The sequence below is a fragment of the Artibeus jamaicensis genome, unplaced genomic scaffold (assembly GCF_021234435.1).
Source record: "Artibeus jamaicensis isolate MK-2021 breed Jamaican fruit bat unplaced genomic scaffold, CSHL_Jam_final contig_774, whole genome shotgun sequence".
Classification (NCBI taxonomy): domain Eukaryota; kingdom Metazoa; phylum Chordata; class Mammalia; order Chiroptera; family Phyllostomidae; genus Artibeus; species Artibeus jamaicensis.
This window is the reverse complement of record NW_026521963.1, coordinates 20,841-44,413: the sequence shown is the minus strand read 5'-3', so window position 1 is coordinate 44,413 and position 23,573 is coordinate 20,841. Positions and strand designations below refer to the sequence as shown.

Here is a 23,573-nt window from a genome sequence, read left to right as displayed (position 1 = left end):
GTTGATTATTTCCTTCCTTCTACCTGCTCTGGGCTGTCTTTGTTGTTGTTCCTGGAGTTCTTGTAGGAGTAGGGATAGGTTGTTTGTTTGAAATGTTTCTATCTTCTTTAGGTAGGCCTGTATTGCTATAAACTTTTCCTCTCAAAACTGTCTTCACTGTGTTCTATAAGTTTTGGGTTGTCATGAGTACATTTTCACTTGTTTCCAGAAACTTTTTGATTTCTTCCCTAATTTTATTCTTGACCCATTAATTGTTTAATAGCATAGTATTCAATCTCCATGATTTTTAGTGTTTTGAGTCTTTTCGCTTGGGGTTGGTTTCCAATTTCAGTCCCTTGTGGTCAGAGAAAATGCTTGGTATGATTTCAATTTTCTTCAATTTGTTGAGACTTGTTTTGTATCCCTTCATGTGGTCTGTCTTTGAAAATGTTCCATGCGCATTTGAAAAGAATGTGTATTTAGCTTCTTTGGGATGAAGGGCTCTATGTATATCAGTTCAGTCCATTTCATCTAGGGTGTTGTTCAATGCCACAATATCTTTGTTGATATTTTGTTTTTACGATCTGTTCTTTTTTGATAGTGGGGTGTTAAGTTCCCCTACTATAATTGTGTTGCTGTCAGTATGTTTCTTGCAGACCTCTAAGATTTGCTTTATATATTTGGGTGCTTTTATGTTGGGTGCATATATATTTATAATGTTTATGTCTTCTTCGTGCTTTCTCCCCTTGAGTATTATGAAGTGACCTTCTGGGTCTCTCTTAATGGCCCTTTCTTTGAAGCCTATTTTGTCTGTTATGTGTATTGCTACCCCGGTGTTTTTTTGTTTGTTTGTTTGTTTGTTTGTTTGTTTGTTTGTTTTGTCTGTTTGCTTAAAAAATTTGTTTCCAGCCCTTCACTTTCAGTCTGTGTAGGTCTTTTGTCCTGAGGCAGGTCTCTTGTAGGCAGCATATGTGTGGGTCATGCTTTCCTATCCATTCAGCTAATGTATGTTTTTTGATTGGAGTATTTAATGTATTTATGTTTAAGGTTGTTATTGATAGGAACGTATTCATTGTCATTTTTATACCTATGTTCCTAGCTGTCTGTCTCTTTTCCTTCCTTTCCTTAAAGCAGTCCTTTTAGTATTTCTTGCAGAGCTGGTTTGGTGGGCGTGTATTCTTTTAGAGTTCTTTTGTTTTGGGAGCTCTTTATTTGGCCTTCTATCTTGATTGAGAGCCTTGCTGGGTAAAGTAGCCTTGGTGGCAGGCCTCTGGTTCTCATTACTTGGAATATTTCTTGCCATTCTCTTCTTGCTTGGAGCATAACCTTATTGGGGCTCCCTGGTATGTTACTTCCTTTTTCTCCCTTGCTGCCTTTAAGATTCTCTCTTTGTCTTGGATTTTGCCATTTTAATGATAATATGTCTTGAAGTGGGCCTCTTTGGTTTCCTCTTGTTTGGGACTCTCTGTGTTTTCTGGATTTGTGTGACTTTTTCTCTCATCAAATTAGGGAAGTATTCCATCATTACTTTTTCAAATACATTTTCTATCCCTTGCTCTTTTTCTTCTCCTTCTGGCATCACTATTATTCAGATATTATTATGTTTCATATTATCTTGCATTTCTCTTAATCCCTCTTTATTCTTTCTGTGCCTCTTTTCCTTTTCTTGCTCTTTCTGAAAGTTTTTTTTTTTACTTTGTCCTCTAACTCGCTGATCTGATCTTCTGCTTGGTTGACTCTGCTTTGGATTTCTTCCACTGTGTTCTTCAGTTCAGAAATTGTAGTCTTTATTTCCTCTTGGCCCTTTCTGATAGTTTCTATTTCCTTTTTCATGTTGATATAGTTTGCAGTAAGTTCATTATAGTTCCCCTGTAGTTTCTGGTAGCTCATTGTGAGGTCTTTGAATGTCCTGATAACCAGTGCTTTGAATTCAATATCTGAGAGTTGACTTGCCTCTATTTCATCTAACATTCTTTCTGAGGCTTCCTCCTTTTGTTTCATTTAGGGATTGTTTCTTTGTCTTTCCATTGTTTGTGATACTCTTCTTGTTAGCCTCAGCTTCTTAAATTGATCTGTTCTGACCCCCTGGGTTTATGCTGTAAACTTCTGTGGTAGAATACCTGTGAGATTCAGTAGTGTAGTCTCCTACATGTCCCAAGATCACTGATCTTGAGCTGTTTTTTACATTTGCTCTGTGTTTGTCTTTGAGTTTTGTTTGTTTTTTGGTCTTTCTTTTGTGGGTCCTTTCCACCAGCTGGTTAACTGATGGTCCCTCTGCCTGCCTCCTGTTTTAATTGTTGTACTGGTGAGGGCAGGTTGTGTTGAAGCTAGTTCTTCTTTATGTACAGGGTTTTGAGGATTCTCTTTTGGCCTTGTTCAGTTGTTTGTACTGGGTAGTTTCTCCACTATTTAGTTGTATTTCCAGATAGGTCTTGGATTGAGGTTTGTGTGGTTTCCACTTCCTCCTTCATCTTCTTCTGTTGTTATCTGTTGGTGGTTCCCTTGTTGTTGGGTTTCCCCTTCCAGTGGGTATCCTGGTGTTCACCACTTCCACCTACTCTTTTTTTTTATGACCAGTTGGAGTGGGAGCCAAAATGGTTTATGACAGCAGTATTCTATGATATTTATAATAGCAGCTGGTAGAGAAGAGATAGGAGATCTTTAGGCTATGTATAGTGTTAGCCACAATCTTCAACTCAACTAACCACTTTTAAGAAAGAATGGACAGAAGGTAGGACTGTTGTTTGGGAGGGAAGGGTTGTGAATTGGGTCTAGAAAGCAGTGAGGTTGTGGGAGATCAGATTCTGAGGTAAGGTGGGAGTAAAGGATAGTAAACAGGTGTAGTGTGTGAGCAAATAGAGTTAACCACTACAGTAATGGAGTTCAGGAAACTGTGAAACAGGCTAAGATCCAGGAAGGGTGTTGTGAAGTATTTAGAGTTGGATAGAACAGCTATTATTTACAATAATATTAGGGCAACAATCATATGACAGAATCTATGTGATCTGGATAACATGAATAGGGGGTATAGAACTTTGAGTAGCGTGCTAAAGGAACACAAGTGATGTGAAGGATAGTAAATTAGCAATACACTGTGGAAGAGAGAACAGGGAAACCTGTCAAATGATTCAATATAACCAGCCAAGGCAAAGAAGACTATACAGAAAGAGGAGGAATACAAAGATACTATTAAAATAAAAGATGTAAGAAAAATGAAAAAATAATAATACAAATATGCAGCAACTTGTAGCTTCTCTGCTATAGCAAAGTGAAATTTGTCTCTCTGTCTCTCCTGTTGGGATGCCCCCTATTTGGGTCCAACTCTGGTCTTTTTGCAGTTCCAAGTTGTTTGTCTCACTTGTGGGTAAAAAAAAAAAGTCAAGAGAAGGGAGGAAGAAATAATATGTTTGGAAAGAAAGGAAGAAGAAATAAAATTAGAAAGAAGGAAAGAGAGGAAAAAAGTATTGAAAGATAAAACAATAATAAAATTTAAAAATAAAAGATCACTTTAAAAAAACCTCTTGTTGGTTTCAAACTGGCCATACCAGTTTCTGGTCTCACTGGCTGCTGCAGGCTGAGGGGGAATTGGTGTGGCCTTTCTTTCCTCCAGATGTGTACTCAGGCAGTCCTGTGAGCACTCTCCCAAGAGCTCGTCTCGCACATCTCCCCAGTGCCCCTTGCAGGAGATCCCGGTCCTCTTCACAGCACTCTTTCCTTGGGGGTCATCGCTGTGGGCTGGGGTGCAGGCGTGTGCACCTGGCCAGGTTGCCTGGGTCTCCCGGGTTTGGGTGCAAACTCTTCCCAGTGCTATGGGGGAACCCAAGGCCTTCCACTCAATCTCAGAATTGTTGCCAGGCTGGGTGGAGAGTAGGCCAAGCAGCTGTCACAGGAGAAACCTTCAAATAGTTTACTTTTGGATAAATTTCTCTTAATCATGCCTGCCAACTGTACAGCCCAATTCTCCAGCCAGACCAGTGACTATCAGAGTCAGAGCCCGACACTGCGCCTCTCAATTTTCCCAAGCTGGGGACCCCAGAGTCCGCCCCCAGACTCCACAGGTGATCACGGCCCTTGTATTTGCCTCTTTGTTTTTATTCCCTTTATTTTTATTCCCCTGTCTGCAACCTCAAGCAACCAGGTCTCTCCCAGTGTTGCCCAAACATTGCTTGTCCAGGGAGGGATGGAGCTGATGACCCAGTTCTCTCCCAGGCAGCAGGCCTGGGGCTCCCAAAGAGTCCATGGTAGACCCACTGTGTGCCAGGTGCTGGGCGAGGGCCAAGGCTGCCGCCACCCCTGTCTCTGCTCCAGTCCCTGGGACCGAACTGTCCTGCAGCCGTCTTCTTATCATCCGGTTTTTCAATGTCCACTACTATTTCTGGTTTCTTATTTTCACATATGCTGGGGTACTGTTGGCTATGTGCTCTATTCCCCCATAGATTGGCCAGGTTTTTCTCCCATGTGTAGGGGGAAGTGGAATCTGCTCTGTCCTACTCCATCACCATTTTCCTCTCAATTTTCTGATAGAGAATTTACCAGAAATCCCTGGGATCCATGTGCCTGAGTCCCTCTGACCAAGTTTTCCTGTGCAACTCCGCTCTGCCAGGTGCTGGCTTCGCCCCTCTTATCAGTCAGGCTGAAAAATTTGTTGTTATCAGACTTCCAAAAAGTTCAATTTTGTGTGTTCTGGCTGTGTTTTCTGTTGCTAATATTTTATTGTCTCTAAACTTGGTTGTGTGAGAAAGCACCACGTCTCCACCTATGCTTCCATCTTGAAGAAAGTCCTCAATTTTCTGATAGAGAATTTAAAGTCCTGGTAATCAAAATGTTACACATCTGATTGAGCTTGGTTGAAAAATGAAAAAAAAAACCCAACAAATGAAAGATTCCCAAAATGAAAGAATGCAAAATATTCAAGGAACCAACAGTGACAGGAAGCAAACCAGGACTCAAAGCAATGATTTAGAACAAAAGGACAAAATAAACCTCTATCTATAACAAAATGAAGAAACAAGAACTAAAAAAAGTGAAGACAGTGTTACAAACCTCTGGGACAACCTGAAACATTCCAATATCCGAATCCTAGGGGTGCCAAGAGGAGAACAACAGAAAGAAATTGGAAACTTATTTGAACAAATGATGAAGGTAAACTTCCCCAATCTGGTGAAGGAAATAGACTTCCAGGAAGTCCAGGAAGTTCAGAGAGTCCTAAAGAAGTTGGACCCAAAGAGGAACACACCAAGGCACATCATCATCAAGTTACCCAAGATTAAAGATAAAGAGAGAATCCTAAAAGCAGCAAGAGGAAAGGAGAGAGTTGCCTACAAAGGAGTGCCCATCAGGCTATCAGCTGATTTCTCAAAAGAAGCCTTACAGGCAAGAAGGGGCTGGAAAGAAGTATTTGAAATCATGAAAGGCAAGGGCCTACATTTAAGATTACTCTATACAGCAAAGTTTTCATTTAGAATGGAAGGGCAGATAAAGTGCTTCCCAGACAAGGCCAAGTTAAAGGAGTCCATTACTACTAAGCCATTATTAAATGAAACATTAAAGAGACTTCTCTAAGAAAAAGATAAACTATATGAACAGTAAAATGACAACAAACTCACAACTATCAAAAATGAACCTAAAAGAAAAGAAAAACAATGAAAACAAAAACTAAGGGAACAACCAGAACAGAAACAGAACCAGAGAAATGGACATCACATGGAGAGATTTTAGTGGGGAAGGGAGGCATAAAGGGGAAATAATACAGGGAAGAAGAAGCATAATTAGTAGGCATTAAATAGATGGGGAGAGATGAAAAATGGTATAGGAAACAGAGGACTCAAAGAACTTATATGTACAACCAGTGGACATGAACTAAGGTGGTGTGGGAAAATGCTGGAGGGTTGGAGGGAGCAGGGCAAAGGGAAGATAAAGAGGGAAAATTGGGAAAACTGTAATATCCTAATAAAGAAAAAATATTGAAAAAACATTGTGTGAGACTTCAAAAATCCATTTAATTAATGGAAGGACAGATAAAGTGCTTCTCAGAGAAGATCAAATTCAAGGAGTTTACCATCAGCAAGCCCTTATTATATGAAATGTTAAAGGGACTTATCTAAGAAAAAGAAGATAAAAAGATGAATAGTGAAAGGACAGCAAACTCACAGTTATTAACAACCACACCTAAAACAAAAACAAAACTAAAAGGACAGCTAGATCAGGAGCAGAAACACAGAAATGAAGATCTCATGGAGGGTTAGCAACAGGGCAGTGGGAGGAGGGGAAGGGGGGAGAAGGTACAGAAAATAAGTAGCATAGAAGGTAGGTAGAAAATAGATAGGGAGCAAGATTAGTATGGGAAATATAGAATCTAAAGAACTTGAGACACATAGTCATAAACTAAAGGGGGGAATGGTGGGAGAGGAGGTGTACAGGGTGGAGGGGAATGAAGGGGGGAATAGAACAACTGTAATGGCATAATCAATTTAAAAATGCATATAAAAAAGATGCATTCCAAACTATGTTTCTATAGATATGTGTATTGTCACATTGCTACCAAGTGGCTTTTTGCTATTAAAAAGGGATATTTAGCCAAAGGTCATCTCAGTAGGTGTAGAAACATCATTTGACAAAAAATTTAACATGAATTTAAGCAATTTGTGATTCAAATTCTCACCAAACTGTGGTCAGAAAGAAAATTCCTCAAGCTGATGGAAGAGCAACTTTTAAAAAATTGTAACAAACATTATATTCAATAGTGAAAGAGTAAATGTTTTCTCCCTAAGGTCAGATACAAAGTAAAAATGTTTGCCCTCACCACTCTTACTCAACATTGTACTGGAAGCTCTAATCAGCACAAAAGGGGAATAAAAAGTATACAGGTTTGAAAGCAAGGATTATACCCTAAGAATCTTGAAATACCAATTCAAAAGAACCTATGCATCCTTCTGTTCATAGCAGCATTATTTAGAATAACAAAGTGCTGCAAACAGCCTAAGTGCCCATTAGTAAATAAGTGGATCGGAAACTGGTACATTCACACAATGGAATACTAATTCAGGAAAAAGAAAAAAGGAGCTCCTACATTTTGTGACAGCATGGGTAAAACTGGAGAGTATTATGCTAAGCTAAATAAGCCAGACAGAGAAAGACAAACACCATATGATCTCACCTGTAACAGAAACTGAATGAACAAAACAAACAAATGAGCAAAATAGAACTAGATGCATGGAAATGAGGAACAGATTAACAGTGACCCAAGGGGAGGGGGAGAAAGTAGAAAAGAAGGGGAAGGGTCTAGTCAAAGAACATGAATAAATGACCCATGGAAATGGACAACAGGGTGGGGATGGATTGTGTTAAGAGGAGTGGAGGACAGGGCAGTGGAAAGCAATGGAGGAAAAATTGGGACAACTGTAATAGAATAACAACAAAAAAAGAATTTTAACCATCTCTGTTTACAAACAACATATTTTTCTATGTATAAAATCCTCCAAGATGTAAAAGTGGATTCTAGAATTGACAAATGAGTTTAGTAATATCATAGAATACAATGTCAATATATTAAGTTTTTCTGTATATAAATATAAAAATTAACATTAATATTTGCATTTATGTCAACTAGCAATGAAGATGTATAAAATGAAAAAAACACTGTAAATACCATTTACAATAGTACTAAACAATTAAATGCTTAGGTGTAAATCTTACACAATATATGAAAAGATTTATACTTTGACAATCACAAAACACTGATTAAAGAAATCATAGATGAGCTGAAGAAGTGGATAGATATAACACATTTATGGATTGAAATAATCAATACTATTGTTAAGATATTGGCATTCTGAAACTAGAGATTCAACACAATTCCAATAGAAATTTCAACAGGGGGTACAAATTGACTATCTGATTATAAAATTTATGTGTGAAGGCAGAAAACTAAAAAAGCAAAATTGATTTTGGAAGCAAAGGAAAAAGTAGGAAGGCTCACATTGTCTGGTATCCAGACTTACTATTAAGTTAAAATCATCAGGAAACTGTAGTGTTAGAGAAAAATAGGAATATAGATAGGTGTAGAGAATATGGAATAGCATATAGAGTCCAGAAACAGACCCACTCAAGTATTGTCCATTGATTACTGATAAAGATGTAAAGAAAATTCAGTGGAAAATAGTCTCTCAACCGTCAATACTTGAAAAGTTGTATTTCCATATGTGAAAAAGAATCTCAATCCAAGTGGACACACTATAGAATTCACTTAACATGAATCAGATACCTATATATTTTTATGTGTACTGAGAAATATCCCATGACATCCTATTTCATGGAGTGAAATATATTGTAGAATTATAAAATTTTAATAACCAATGTCAGTAAAATAAAAGTAATTTAAATCTAAGTTTGGCTATATCAACAAAGTAAATGAGAAAAAAAGTATGATAAAGAATGGTGTGAGACTTTAAAACCCACTTAATTAAAGATATTTTCCAAACTATGTTTCTGTAGACATGGGTGTTGTCACATTGCTACCAAGTGGCCATTTGCTATTAAAAAGGAAAATCTAGCCAAAAAAGAGAGATCATTTGAATAGGTGCAGAAAAAGCCTCTGACAAAAAAATTAACATGAATTTAAACAACTTGTGATTAAAATTCTCACCAAACTTGGAACAGAAAAATTTCCTCAAGCACCATGTCTGAAATTCTGAGATATTCTTTGGATGTCACTTAGTGTTTTGACACTTAATAGTGAATGTTAGTGACAACTATTAATGACCCAGGAAAGGCTGGATCAGTGAGGATGCAGATTCCCTAGAAATGAAGGTCTGCATAATTTCACTATGTAAAGAACCCCATTCAGATGAGACGATGGCCAAGGAGAACATGGAATGTGTGATGAAAGAAGAAGTTATAAATGTCAACCATGGTCTTGTGATCAACTGCAACATAAGGTAGAACTGGAGACTAGAATCAGTCTGGCACATATGTATGGTAGTAGAGATGATAATGGCAGCAGGCATATTAAGGCTTTCTTAGAGAGGTAAGGGAATAGATGTACCTCAGTGGGATTCAAACTGAATTTCCTTATCAATCTAGGCTTGACAGAGGTTGAACATGAACTGGGAGAGTTTATCTTTTCCCCTGTTCTTGTCTCTTCCATATACATGCATGTGGTTGGCTCATAGAGATCTAATACTTGTTTGCTGCAAATGGGTGTCTTTTTGGTGAATTGGGTTGTAGTGAGATTCTACCACCCTGAGAATCTTTCCAAATTATGTATCTTTTGTGGCACTCTGCTTAAAGAACACCGATTGCTTCTACTTGCTCACCAGGTAAGGCCTCCTACACTTGTAGGATAATTTAGGATATTCCCACTCAGGTTGCTGTAGTTTTCATGTCTTCTCCAACCACCCTCCTCTATCACCTCTGAAAATTAGGCTTCTGACCACAGGACTTCTGTCCATTCCCTAAACAAGCAGTGTTTGGGCATCCATATACCGGCTTCTCCATATTCCACCCCTTCCCCATCCCAGACACAGTCCAGTGTGGTCAGTGACTACAATCAGTCACTTTTTAAAAAGATTCTGAGAGCATGTGTCCTGAGAGATCCTTGGTAATTACTTTGCTTTTAATGAATTCCTCCAGGATCTAGCCTCCTCTGGGATCCAAGGCTCCTGAGACCAAAGAGTGTGTAGAATGGGAGACATGAGAAGGGATGTTGCAGCACAGGTGACAACTACAGAGGTTGTTACTTCACATGCCTTAGCGAATAAATGGGAACAGGATCTCAGGCCAGGGTCCTGGAGTCACCATCAGGCAGACTTGGTAAGTTGGGCAGAGGATGAATGAGCTGGTCTGTTAGGGTCCCTCCTACTGGAGGATCTTAATTCTCAGGCTGTGAGATGTTTGGCCTGGGAGTTTTCAGGTATGATATTTCTTTGCTTCTCCACTTCTCAGACTCCCAAGACTCCCCCAAGTTCTAAAATATTTTGATTAATACTGTGGCAGAGTAGCCATGGATTAGAGCATTGTTTATATGTGCCAATGTTGAGGGTTCAATCTCTGGTCAGGGCACATAGAGAATCAACCAATGAATGCATCAATAAGTGGAAAAACAAATCAGTGTTTCTCTGTTTCTCTCTTTCTCTTTCTCTCTCCCTCCCTTCCTTTATCTCTAAAAATTCAGTAAAGTAAATAAATATAAAATATTTTGATTTGTGTGCATCAGTTACAATCCTTTGATTAATAATAGCATTCATACATATCACTTCCTATGGAATGTATTTAAACAATATAATATAATTTTAATATAATGACAGTTTTGAGGTAGGCTTTAATGCAACAGTTCCAGCCCTTGCTTTATTTTAGAACTGCCCTGGGCTTTAAAAACCTTCGCATAGGTCCCATATCAGCTATTGTGATTAAATTTATCTGAGGGAGACAAGTGATCTTTATCTTTAACAGTGTCATATATAATTGCAGCTCACTGTGTCATCCCTAGACAACAAGGATGGGCATCAACACAGTGCTACTTTAAAAAGTAGCCACTTCTTATGTAATCAGAAGCAGTGTATTACTAGAACTCCCAGGCAATTTGCATGGACATTAATTTCAGAAGCACTGCCTAGGTGATTAATCATGTGCGATCAGGCAGAGAACTACTGACTTACTGGGTGAAGAAGATGAGAGGCTCATTGCATCATCAGTGGTAGCACCTTCAAGTTCTGCCTCCTGTGTGTCATCATCTCCAGTCATACTATTGCCACAGGAGTTGGGTCCCTTTAATCTACCTGGGAAGTAAAATTCAGAGAAACCAGGTATATGTTTTTCCCTGGATGTTTTTCTCCACTGTCTCACCAGTATATAGAGTCCAAGTGTAAGAACTGTTACTATGGCTGGATCGAACAGCATCAAGGGTGAAAGTTTCAGTAAATGGACTCAGTTGTGCCTTTATTGAAGGAGCCTCTCACATCTCTTAGTGCTTCTCCTCCGCTTTCTCTGCTTTGAGGAACACTAAGGTGTCTTAGAGCGCTCCAGAGAAATAGAACCAGTGGGAGATTATCTATCTATCTATCTATCTATCATCTATCTATCTTCATATTCTATACCAGTGACAGGAGTAGTGAATCTGAGGTGCCCTAGCATTTTCCATGGGCACAATTAAAATACATTCTATAATCTAGTGTCATATTTAGTGCTAAATGGTTGAGGCTAGAGAGTTTTTGCTCTGTGAAAATGTAGCAGGATTAATGACTTTTGCTTGAAAGGACTTCTGCTTCCTTTAAAGTTGGAGAAATGCATGTCTCAGCCTGAAGCACAGCCGGTAAATAATTGTGAAATATGGATCACATGGAGGCATTGCACCAGGTGCTGTTGAGGACACATGGTCTTTCCTGCATGGACCTTACAACCTGGCAGGGAAGACAGCTATGAACAAATAATCCCAATGGGGACAAGCACAGTGTGCCATGAAACACAGCAGTGGCGCTCACCTGTGGGGAGACAGAGAAGGTCTAGCTTAGTATGTGACATACAATGTACCTGCAGGATAAGTAAGGGAAAGCCTGGTGAAGAGGGTGCAGAGGTAGGAATATGTTAGGCAGGCAGAAAAGCAAGTGCAGAAAGGTGGAGGCAAAAAATTGTCACATTGAAGTCCAGCAGTACTAGAGAGAGGTATGGGAGTGCATTGTGGGGAGTGCATTATGAAGCTGTGGTGGTAGAAAGGGTCAGGACATGAGCACTTCTTAGTTGAAATATATAGAAAAATGATCATGAAAATTGTTAAGTGAAAAAACAGTTGATAACACTGTGATTGTATCTTCTATTTTCATAAATATTCATTTGTAGAAATTTTGTATTTTGATCCTTAATATCAATATCTGAAGTCCTTGAGAATGAGTCTGTTGTTTATTGTTTCTACTGATTCGCAAAAATGAATATAGTTGGTTTAAACTATTATATTAGTTTTGTGTGTATAATACGGTGACTTGACATTCATATGCCTTACAATGTGATCACCACACAGTCCATCTGTCACTGTAGGCATAGTTTTCACAACTATGTAGTGAACATCACTGTGGCATCTGTCACTGTGCATAGTTTTCACAACATTATTGGTTATATGTCCCTTCACTGTAAGGGTGAAAAAGATGAAGTGTGTTTTTGAAAGGAATTTTCCTGTATCTTAAGAACAATGGTGATACATGAAGACTTGAGGAGAATGATGATCAGGTTTCCATCTTAGAATGCCACAGTGAGACTGAGAGATACTTAAGAAGTAAGGTTCCAGCATGAAGCAGGAATATGAATGAAGAGCTGTTTCAGTAGTATAGATGAGATATGAGGTCATTTGGTTTAGGATAGTGAGAGATGAGGAAAGGAATAGATGAATGAGAATTAAGTGGTAAAATCTATTGGACTTGTTTATAGCTGGATGTTGATGATGAGAGACAGGTGGGAATAAGAGAAAACCCTCAGCTTTATGGCTGGAGAGCCTGGAACTCTTTCAATGAGACCTGGAGAATTAGAGAGGAGGGGATGAGAATTAGAGGAGGAGGGGATGAGGAATGGGGCAGGGTGAGACGGTAATTTTCTTTTGGGATCTGTTAAACTTAAAATGCCTAAGATAGCCCTGGTTGATGTGGTTGAGTTGGTTGGAGCACTGTCCCATACACCAAAAGGTTATGGGTTCCACTTCTGGTCAGGGCACACAACTAGGCTGCAGGGTTCAATTCCTGGTTGGAAAACATATGGGAATCTATCTCTCTGTCTGTCTGTCTATCTGTCTATCTCTAGCTATCCCTATCCTTATTTCTATCCATATCACTATCCCTATCCCTATCCCTATTTCTCTCTCTCCCCCTACCCTTCCTCCATTATCTCTCTAAAATCAATACACATATTTAAAAAATTTTAAATGCCTATGAAACATCCAAGGAAAGATCATCATTAAGCAATGGAATATCCCTTTTTATGAGTGAGAGAGACATCTACATCAGAGGTTTAAAGGGTAATGTAAGTCTTTGAAGTAGATAAGTTTTTCTGGGTAGTATGTATAGAATTATCAGAGAACAGTGTTTAGGAAAAAGCCCAGGGGAACATCATCATGGAAGATATTGGTTGAGCAGCATAGAGTTGTAGTTACTGAGAGGGTCTTGCCAGGCACGTTTGAGGAATACCAATTCACATTATGTGTCTCAGAAGCTAATGGAGAAGATTGTTTTAAATAAGTTGGAACATTTCATGTATGAAAGAGAAATAAAAAACTAAGTCATTTTTACTATAAAAGTTCTGATTATAGAGATTATTATAAGTTCTTATTATAATTATTGTGAAAAGGTGATAAAAGTGTTGTTGTAGAGTGCCTAAAATACCATCATAGAAATGTACTCATTTTTTAATTCAAATTTCAATGGACACTATCATTTCTTTCTAAAGATACTGGAGATGGCTATGGCAGGAAGGAATCAAACCATCATCACAGAGTTCCTTCTTCTGGGACTGCCCATTGAGCCAGAGCAGCAAAACCTCTTCTATGCCCTGTTCCTGGCCATGTATCTTACCACTGTCCTGGGGAACCTCCTCATCATCATGCTTATTCACCTGGACTCTCACCTCCACACACCCATGTATTTCTTTCTCAGTAATTTGTCTTTCTCTGACCTCTGCTTTTCCTCTGTCACAATGCCCAAGTTGCTGCAGAACATGCAGAGTCAAGTCCCATCCATCCCCTATGCAGGCTGCTTGGCCCAAATGTACTTCTATCTGTTTTTTGCAGACCTGGAGAGCTTCCTGCTTGTGGCCATGGCCTATGACCGCTATGTGGCCATCTGCTCCCCACTGCACTACACCACCATCATGAGCCCCAAGCTCTGTTTCTCAATGGTAGTTCTGTCCTGGGTGCTTACCACCTTCCATGCCCTGTTACACACTCTTCTCATGGCTAGACTGTGTTTTTGTGCTGACAACAAGATCTTGCACTTTTTCTGTGACATCTCTGCTCTGCTGAAGCTGTCCTGCTCTGACACTGGAGTTAATGAGTTGATGATCTTTATTGTTGGAGGGCTCATTGTTGTCATCCCATTCCTACTCATCATCATGTCCTATGCACGAATTGTGTCCTCCATCCTCAAGGTCCCTTCTGCTAGAGGCATCTTCAAGGCCTTCTCCACCTGTGGCTCCCACCTGTCTGTGGTGTCACTGTTCTATGGGACAATTATTGGTCTCTATTTCTGCCCATCAGCTGACAACTCTGTTGTTAAGGAGACAGCCATGGCTACAATGTACACTGTGGTGACCCCCATGCTGAACCCCTTCATCTACAGTCTGAGAAACAGGGACATGAAGGGAGCTCTGGGAAGAGTCTTTTATAAAAAGATATTTTCTTGTTATATATGATTATATATAATTTTATTCAGTAGATATACACATATCAAATTATTATTCTAAATATTTTTCCTTACCATGTTAATGTCAGTTAAAATGATATTTCAAATCGTTGTTCAGTATGTTAAACAGATGACTTGAAATTTTACAGGTGAACTAGATAAGAAGGTCTTTGTGACACCTGACTAGGCTTTCCCCTTTATATTCCCCAGGGGACCTTGGGAAAGCATGGTTTAAGCATCACTTGCCATCAAAGAGATGCAAATTAAAAACACTGTGAGATACCACTTCACATTAGGCAGAATGACCATAATAAACAAATCAACAAACAATAAATTTTGGCAAGCTTGCAGAGAAAACAGTACCCTGGTACACTACTGGTGGGAAAGCAGACTGGTGCACACACTGTGGGAAACAGTATGGAATTTCTTCAGAAAACTAAAAATGAAACTGCCTTTTGATCCATCAATTTCATTACTGGAATTATACCCTAAGAGCCCTGAAACACCAATTCAAAAGAAACTATGCACCCCAATGTCCACAGCAGCACAATTTATAATTGCCAAGTGCTGGGAACAACCTAAGTGCCTATCAGTTAATGAGTGGATCAGGAAACTATGGTACAATTACACAATGGAATACTATGCAGCAGAAAGAAAGAAGGAACTCCTACCATTTGTAAGAGCATGGATGAAACTGGAGAGTATTATGCTAAGTGAAATAAGCCAGGCGGTGAAAGACAAATACCATATGATCTCACCCATAAGTGGAAGCTAATCAACAAGACAAACAAGCAAGCAAAACATAACCAGAAACATTGAAATAAAGGACTAACTGACAGTAACAGAGGGGGGGTGGGAGGGGTAATGGTGGGAAGAAGGGAAAGGCTCGTTAAGGAACATGTATAAAGTACTCATGGATAAAGCCAAAGTGGGGGTAGTTTGGAGGATGGGAGGTGTGGGTTGGTGCAGTGGGTGAGTGTGGTGGGGGGGAAATGGAGGTGGTTGTATTTGAATAACAATATAAAAATTAAAAATCTGGTAATTTTCATAAAAAAGAAGTACTATTTTAAGTGCTTTTCATGCCTTACATTTTTAACTAATTTATTACAGGATATTACTTTTAAAACCGGGACTCTGCTTTGGTTGTGGTATCATTTTAAAATTATTTCCTTTACTCTTAGGTCAATACTAAATAAGATCCAAATATCTCAATCTCCCAGCTTCCTTCTAAATGCATTCCACATAACTCTTCACAACTTCACATGGTTTATCTCTTATCCATTTTCTTTCTCTGGTTTACTTTCATGTGTAGTTTGTGTTCTGACTTGAAACTGATTTTTCTAATCCTTTTTACCACAAGAGTGGATTCTGTCTTTTCCTGGGAATAATAAACTTTGTGGACATTACAATTTATTTCTCCAGTAATGGAAAAAGAAGGTAGAAGCTGATATGCAAATCAAGAAGGGAAGGGTGCTTGTTTTCTGTTTGATAGTTCAGACTTCGTAAAAGAACTTTGTAGCTAGATTTTTATTCTGCCCTTATGAGAATTCTAAGGAAGTATAGAAGGTATTATCACCATTTCAGTTACTCACTAAGCCACACAGTGTATCAATTGTTGAGTCTATGTAAGATCCCAGACTATGTGATTCTATGGATTCTTCTCATTTTCTTCAATTTTAATGAGAAGGGAAGCAGCCATTTAAAAAAAAAAAAAAAGACCTCTTAGCTCCATTTGTGCTATGTGCTAGGTTCCCAACCTTGGCCCATTTGCATCCTTAGTTGTCTCCTCTGAGTGATGGCATCCAAACTCACCACTTTAATCTTGTATATTCTGGTAACTGCCACATCTGTATGTGAGGCCCAGACCTTTCTCCAGAGCTCCCTGTTGCTATTCTCATCTGGCTAGTGGATATCTCCGTGTGAGGGTCTATGAGCAGTTCAACCTCAACATGCACAATGTGAAACTATGTTCCTCTGAGTCTGCTCTTTGTCCTTTATTCTGTGCTTTGATTTATGATGTCACTTTCCACCCAGTTAGCCAAGCAGCCACTTCTGTACATGTATATACATTCACAAAAGTAGATTATAGTTTATAATCTTGCATTACATATTTTTATTTAATATTGTACTTCCTGAAATATTTTATTATTCTCCATGAGACAGTGACAGTGGTTGCTATAATAGATCAAATTCTGTTACAGACATATCAGTGGAATAATAAAAAATTAATATTCAAATTAAATCACGTTCCTCTATACTAGAGAAATCTAATTTAAAAGGCCATGAAAAATAGGTCTGATTCTCAATAGCAATGAAAATTAGGAGTATAAGACAGAAAACTCTACTCGAACAATAATTAGATTAAAAAAAGAACCGTAAGAAGAAAAACAATTAAATTAAAAAAACATTAAAACTTTACTGAAATACATCAAATAATACCACAATAAAGGGACATAATACAATGACCCTGGAAAAGGTGCCTTATTGTAAACAATTTTTTGAAGAGTAATTTTTATACAATAAAATCAATTTATTTAAAGTTGTACATTTTTATATGAGCTATGTAAAACATCATCAGTTCTCCTTAAATACATTCGATGTCATTTAAAGAAAATTCTCAGTGGAATTAGTTTAATGGAAACTGACAAGGTTATTTTGATGTAAGTTTCACATATTTTACCACATAAGAATAAGGAACTTTTTTATGTGGACAGATGATAACACAAGCAAATTTGAAAGAGAAGTGACAGACTATAAATTGACAAATTTATAAATGATTGATCTCCTGAGGTAATAGCAAGGATGTGGGAATAAGAGCACTCAAGTACATTCCAATTTTCTTGAAGTATAATTACACATGAGAAAATGCGTCCATGTTAAGTGTATAGTTCAATGAGTTTTGACAATGATAAATATCCATGTAACCTCTACCCAGTCTATGTCTCAAATAATTTCATCACCTCACAGTTCACAGTGTCCCCTTGCAATTAATCTTCCATTCCCTACCACTGACCTGTGGTACTATTTTATGTATTTGGATTACTATTAGAGATTAGATATGCCTGATTTTCCATTTCACATAAATGGAATCATTAGTATGTATGCATTTGTATCTGGTGTCTTTAGCATTGCAGAATGTTTTGTAGCTTTAGATACAAAATTCTTTTTATTACTGAGTAGTATTTCATTGTGTAAATATAGCACAGTTCATTCGTTTATTCATTTATATTTTGTTAGACATTGCTGTATCCAGTTTTTGAAGATTATGAATTGTTGAAAAATGACATCTTTCCCCCTCACTGAACTGCTTGGGCACCTTTGTATAAAGTCAGCTGACCATGTATAGATGCATCTATTTCTGCACTCTACTCTGTTCCATTGGCCTATATATTTCCTATTCACCTATCCTTATTCAAATGTTTACATCATTCTATCTTTATTACATCATTTTTCCCGATGTATTCTCATATCTACATGTAGTGTCCTTTCTAGCCTGACCTGATCTGAAGGGGACCATTTTATTTCCTTTATTACAGCAATGAATTTTGATTTTGTAAATTGTTTTTGCCTTAAGTCAAACTTTACTATTAAAAGACAAAACATGCTGTTGGCATTTATTATCATAATATTTTTCTTTGTTATTGTTTATGTTAAACAGAATTCTCCCCATCATTATTTCACTGTTATGAGTTTTTAATTTTTGAATTCTTTATTTTGATTGATTCATTTTTGGATTACATCTTTAAGTCATCTTTAAAATAAGAATAGTACATGAATACTATCTTTATTGAATTTTCACATTTTATATTTTCCTTTTGTATGTGTGCTTATACCTGAAAGGACAAGTTGGCTAGGTACAGAATTTTGTGGACATCTGCATTCCCACTTAAAATCCATTCTTAAAAATAGCTGTGAAAAAATCTGAGGTAAGGCTGACTACTCCCACTTTCCTCTACCCTTAAGTGGCCATCTTCTTTCTCCCCTGAAACTTACAGGATTATTTCTCTAAACATAAAATTGAATAACTTCATCCGATTTTGTTTTTGTATCAACTGGCTTTTGTTACAGTTTTTTAATAACAGAAGATCCCTTTTGATTTACAAGTCTGTACCTTTCTTCATTTCAAGATTTTCTGCTATTATATCTTGGATATTATTATTGTTGCACTTTTTTTCCTGTTCTCCAGTAAGGCCAATAATTTTTATAGCAAGTTTGAAATTTATGTACTACAATCTATCTACACATAAATGATAACTTTATTTTTTACAAATTAAAAAGAAAAACAAAATTTATAATATTAGGCTTCTAGAAACATTATCAGTGTAGAAATAACATGTATACTTGAATTCATAGATTGAAAAAATGAAATCCTATGTCATTAAACTTGTGACATTCAAAAACGTAAGTTACAGGTTTATTTTTTAAATTATTTGATTGTTCAATTACAGTCATCTGTATTATCTCCCCACCCCTCCCTCCACCCCCTCCAAGCCCACCTCCCTCCCTTGCTTCCACACTTCCCCTCGGTTTTGTCCGTGTGTCCTTTATAGTGTTCTGAAAACCCTTCTCCCCACTGTCCCTTCCCCCACTCCGCTCTGGCTATTTATTGTTAGATTGTTCTAATTTTCAATGACTCTGGTTATATTTTGTTTGCTTTTTCTTTTGTTGATTATGTTCCAGTTAAAGGTAAGATCATATGCTATTTGTCCCTCACCGCCTAGCTTATTTCACTTAGCATAATGCTCCCCAGTTTCATCAATGTTGCCACAAAGGGTATAAGCTCCTTTCTCTCTGATTTCAAATCAGTTTGTCTTCTTTATACTTTATCAATTTTTCAAATCTGTCCACATTTCATTTGTTTATATTTATATCATATATCAACCTCTTTCTCTCCCTCCCTCACTGCCTCTCTTCCTCTTCTGCTTATTGTCTGTCCCTCTTTCTTCTCCTTTTCTTTTTTTTTACAGTAGTTGAGCCATTCAAGATATTTTCAGACATCAAGATATGTAGCCACTAAATTCAGCATTCAGATTCTCCTAGAAACAAGAACATTCTGGTACATAATTATGACACTATTTTCACAACCAAAAATTAACATTAGTACACATATTTAATATAAAATCAGTATATACATTTCCCCAATGATAAAAGCCTTGTTTCTCTTTTTTAAATTTTTTTATTGATTATGCTGTTACAGTTGTTCTATTCCCCCCTTCATTCCCCTCCACCCTACCCCCATCCCCACCATTACCCCCCCTTAGTTTATGACCATGTGACTCAAGTCCTTTAGATTCTATATTTCCCATGCTATTCTTGCCCCCCCATCTATTTTCTATCTACTGTCTATGCTACTTATTTTCTGTACCTTCTCCCCCCTTCTCCTCCTCCCACTCCCCTGTTGCTAACCCTCCTTCAGATCTTCATTTCTATGTTTCCACTCCTGATCTAGCTGTCCTTTTAGTTTGCTTTCGTTTTAGGTGTGGTTGTTAATAACTGTGAGTTGTCCTTTCACTGTTCATGTTTCTTTAACCTCTTTTTCTTAGATAAGTCCCTTTAACATTTCATATAATAAGGGCTTGGTGATGATGAACTCCTTGAATTTGATCTTATCTGAGAAGCACCTTATCTGTCCTTCCATTCTAAATTAAAGTTTTGCTGGATAGAGCAATCTTGGTTGTAGGTCTTTGAATTTCATGACTTGGAATACCTCTTTCCAGCCCCTTCTTGCCTGGAAGGTCTCTTTTGAGAAATCCGCTGACAGTCTGATGGGGACTCCTTTGTATGTGACTGTCCCCTTAGCTCTTGCTGCTTCTAGGATTCTCTCCATTTTAATTTTGGCTAATGTAATGATGATGTGCCTTGGTGTGTTCCTTCTTGGGTCCAACTTCTTTGGGACTCTCTGAGCTTCCTGGATTTCCTGGAAGTCTATTTCCCTTTGCCATATTGGGGAAATTCTCCTTTATGATTTGTTCAAATAAGTTTTCCACTGGTGGCTGTGCCTTTCCCCCTTCTGGTACCCCCTATAATTCGGATGTTGGAGCGTTTAAAGATGTCCTGGAGGTTCCTAAGACTCTCCTCATTTCTTTGAATTCTTGCTTCTTGACTCTTTTCTGTTTGGCCATTATTTGCTTTCTTCTGGTCCACTCCATTGATTTGAGTCCCAGTTTCCTTTTCATTGCTATTGGTGTCCTGTGCAATTCCATTCATTTCAATTAGTTTTGCCTTCATATATTTGTCTAATTTGTCGGTATAATCAACCAGTTCTGTGAGGATCCTGATGACCAGTGTTTTAAACTGTGCGTCTGAGAGTTTTGCTATTTCTTCATCGCTTAGATTTATAGGCTCTGGGGCTTTGAGATCTTGGGACATTTTTGGTCTGTTCTGGCCCTTTAAGTGTGAGAAGCAGTGCCTTGGACTCCCAGGTCGCTGGGTTGTGACACTGTATGTGGGGGCGTGGTCAGAGTAGGGAAATGGCGACCCCCTCTGCTGTTTCTCACAGCTGGGTGAGGATTAGCGTCTTAGGTGGTTCACCTGGGCTGGGCCACTCAGAGTCGCTGGGTTATGAGGCTGTATGTGGAGGTGGGGTCAGAGCAGGGAAATAGCAGCGCCCTCCACTGCCGCTTGCCGCGGGACCAGCCGGGCCGTTCCAACCGCCCACTCCCTCGCCTGTCCGCCCGCGCACAAATGCGGGACCACAGTCAACACGCAGCACTGCTCCCCCGCTGTCTCCCCCGCGGTAGCTCGCCTGGTGGCTGGCTCAGTCGCTCACTAGGTCTAACCCTGCGCCTGGATTCCGAGCGTCTGGATTCCGTGCCTGAGTCCGGCTGACCGAGACCTCCTGTGCAATCCCGCTTCACCAGCCGCTGGTTTCGCCCCTTACCGGTCAGGCTGAAGAATTTGTTGTTAACGGATTTCCGAAAAGTTCAATTTTCCGTGTTCTGGCTGTGTTTTCTGTTGCTAATATTTAGTTGTCTCTAAACTTGGTTGTGTGAGAAGGCACGGCACATCCACCTATGCCTCCATCTTGGCGGAAGTCAAAAGCCTTGTTTCTATGGGAGATTTATTAACATATAATTTATATACCATGCTATTCACCCACTTAAAGTACAAAATTTAGTTTTTTGTGTATTTACACACTTGTGCAACCATCATAATCAATGTCAGAACATTTTATTACCCCCAAGGAAACTCCATGCCCATTGACAATTACTACCCATTTACCTCTAGCAGTCACCAATCTGTGTCTCTATGGATTTGTCTGTTCTTGATAGTCTATATAAACAGAATCTGTAACATGTGGGTTTTTTTCCTAGCATGTTTCAACTGACATAATGTGTTCGTTATGTATTGTAAGATGTATTAGTACTTCACTTATTTTCATTGCTGAATAATATTGCATTGTATGGAAACACCACATTTCATTTATGTAGTCATCAGTTGATGGTTGTTTGTTCCTTGGGCCTATTGTGAACAGTGCTGCTATGAACATTCATGTACACATATTACTTTGAATACCTCACTTTTTGGAGGTATGCACCTAGGAGTAGGATTGCTGAGCAACATGGTAATCCCGTGATTACCTTTGGGAAGAGTCATTAAACTACATCACTTGCCCCTGTGCTCTCCACCCTCTGCCCTCCTGCCAGCAGAATGTTGCACCTCAGCCACACTGAACTTCCCTAACTTTGTAAGAGCTCCAGGCTCTCTCACCTCTGGGCTTTTCCACATGCTATTTCTTCTCTCTGGACACTTTCATTCTCTTTTCTTAGTAGACTCCTCAGATTCCACATAACTTTTACTGAAAAAAAAAGAAAAGAAGTATGTTTTACCTTCCACAGCAGAGGTGGGCCATGCTCTCGCTCTCTCTCTCTGCTGCCATCTTGATTCTGTGTTCCTGCACAAAATTCCCAGAAAAGCTACAGAAACTGTCCCTGCTACAGAGCAGAAATTGCCACAGCCCCAGGCTCAGACAGGCTCTGGAACAGAATCTCACAGTGAGGAACCAGCACCAGAGCTGGAGGAGCAAGGTCCCACACAGTCAGCCATGCAATAAGCCCAGTGGGTGGCTGCAGCTGAAATTGATGAGGAGCCTGTCAGTAAAGCCAATCAGAGCCCAACTGAAAAAAAAGGCATGGAATGCTCTGTCCAAACTGGGTCTTTGACAGTTTACAGGGGTTACCAGGGACCCTCTCTGGAAATCTAAGAATATTCTCTTTGTCATCACAAAACCAGATGTCTACAAGAGCCCAGCTTTAGACACCTGATGTAAACACTGGCCCACAGTGCCCATGGCATTATGGATGAGATATGAGATAAATTCACACGGACTACTGAGTCCTGTGGAGAAAAAGGGACAGCATGTCTAATCCCTCAAGGGGGGAGCACCTCAGAGTGGCTTAGCCACTCTCTCAGGGGGAGAGCATGCTGACCCTTGCCTAGATAAGCTTTCATTGGGTTTAACTTGTGCAGGACTATGGGAACAGCTCATTAATCATTGTCAGGCAGTAAGGACCAAACAGTGCATAGCATACAAAGAACTATTAGGGCTTCTTCTGAGTCAGGGTCTATCAGCTAAGAGGCTACAAAATGTTGGGGAACAAACTCATTTCCTGCTTGGGCCTTTATTATTTAACTAAGAGCATTGTTAGCAAAGCAGGCTTCACAGGATTTTACATATCCTTTCTTAGACCTGATCACCCTAGGAGCCTGCCATTTCCAGCACAAGGCTGCACTGCCCTCTGTCATTGTTTCAGGCTTAAGTTTGCTTGGAAAATTTGTTTCCAGCTCTTCACTTTCAGTCTGTGTAGGTCTTTTGTCCTGAGGTGGGTCTCTTGTAGGCAGCATATGTGTGGGTCATGCTTTCTTGTCCATTCAGCTATTCTATGTCTTTTCATTGGAGCATTTAATCCATTGACATTTAAGGTTATTAATGATAGGTACTTATTCATTGCCATTTTTGTACCTGTGTTCCTCTCTGTCTCTTTCTTTTCCTTCCTTTCCTTAAAGCAGTTTTTTTTAGCATCTCTTGCAGAGCTGGTTTGGTGGAGGTGTATTCTTTTAGAGTTCTTTGGTCTTAGGAGCTCTTTATTTGGCCTTCTATCTCAATTCTTCTATAAGGATTGAGAGCCTTGCTGGGTAAAGTAGCCTTGGTGTCAGGCCTCTGGTTCTCATTACTTGGAATATTTCTTGCCATTCGTTTCTTGCTTGGAGTGTTTCCATTGA

The 23,573-nt window shown here is 38.9% G+C and overlaps 1 protein-coding gene across 1 annotated transcript; it reads left to right on the top strand.

Moving 5' to 3' along the window:
- Positions 1-9,660: 9,660 nt before the first annotated feature.
- On the top strand, positions 9,661-14,361 carry LOC119048679 (olfactory receptor-like protein DTMT). Its single transcript, XM_037144365.2, has 2 exons — positions 9,661-9,789; positions 13,402-14,361. Exons 1-2 carry the CDS (start codon positions 9,661-9,663, stop codon positions 14,359-14,361), a joined length of 1,089 nt encoding a protein of 362 aa, XP_037000260.2.
- Positions 14,362-23,573: the final 9,212 nt, after the last annotated feature.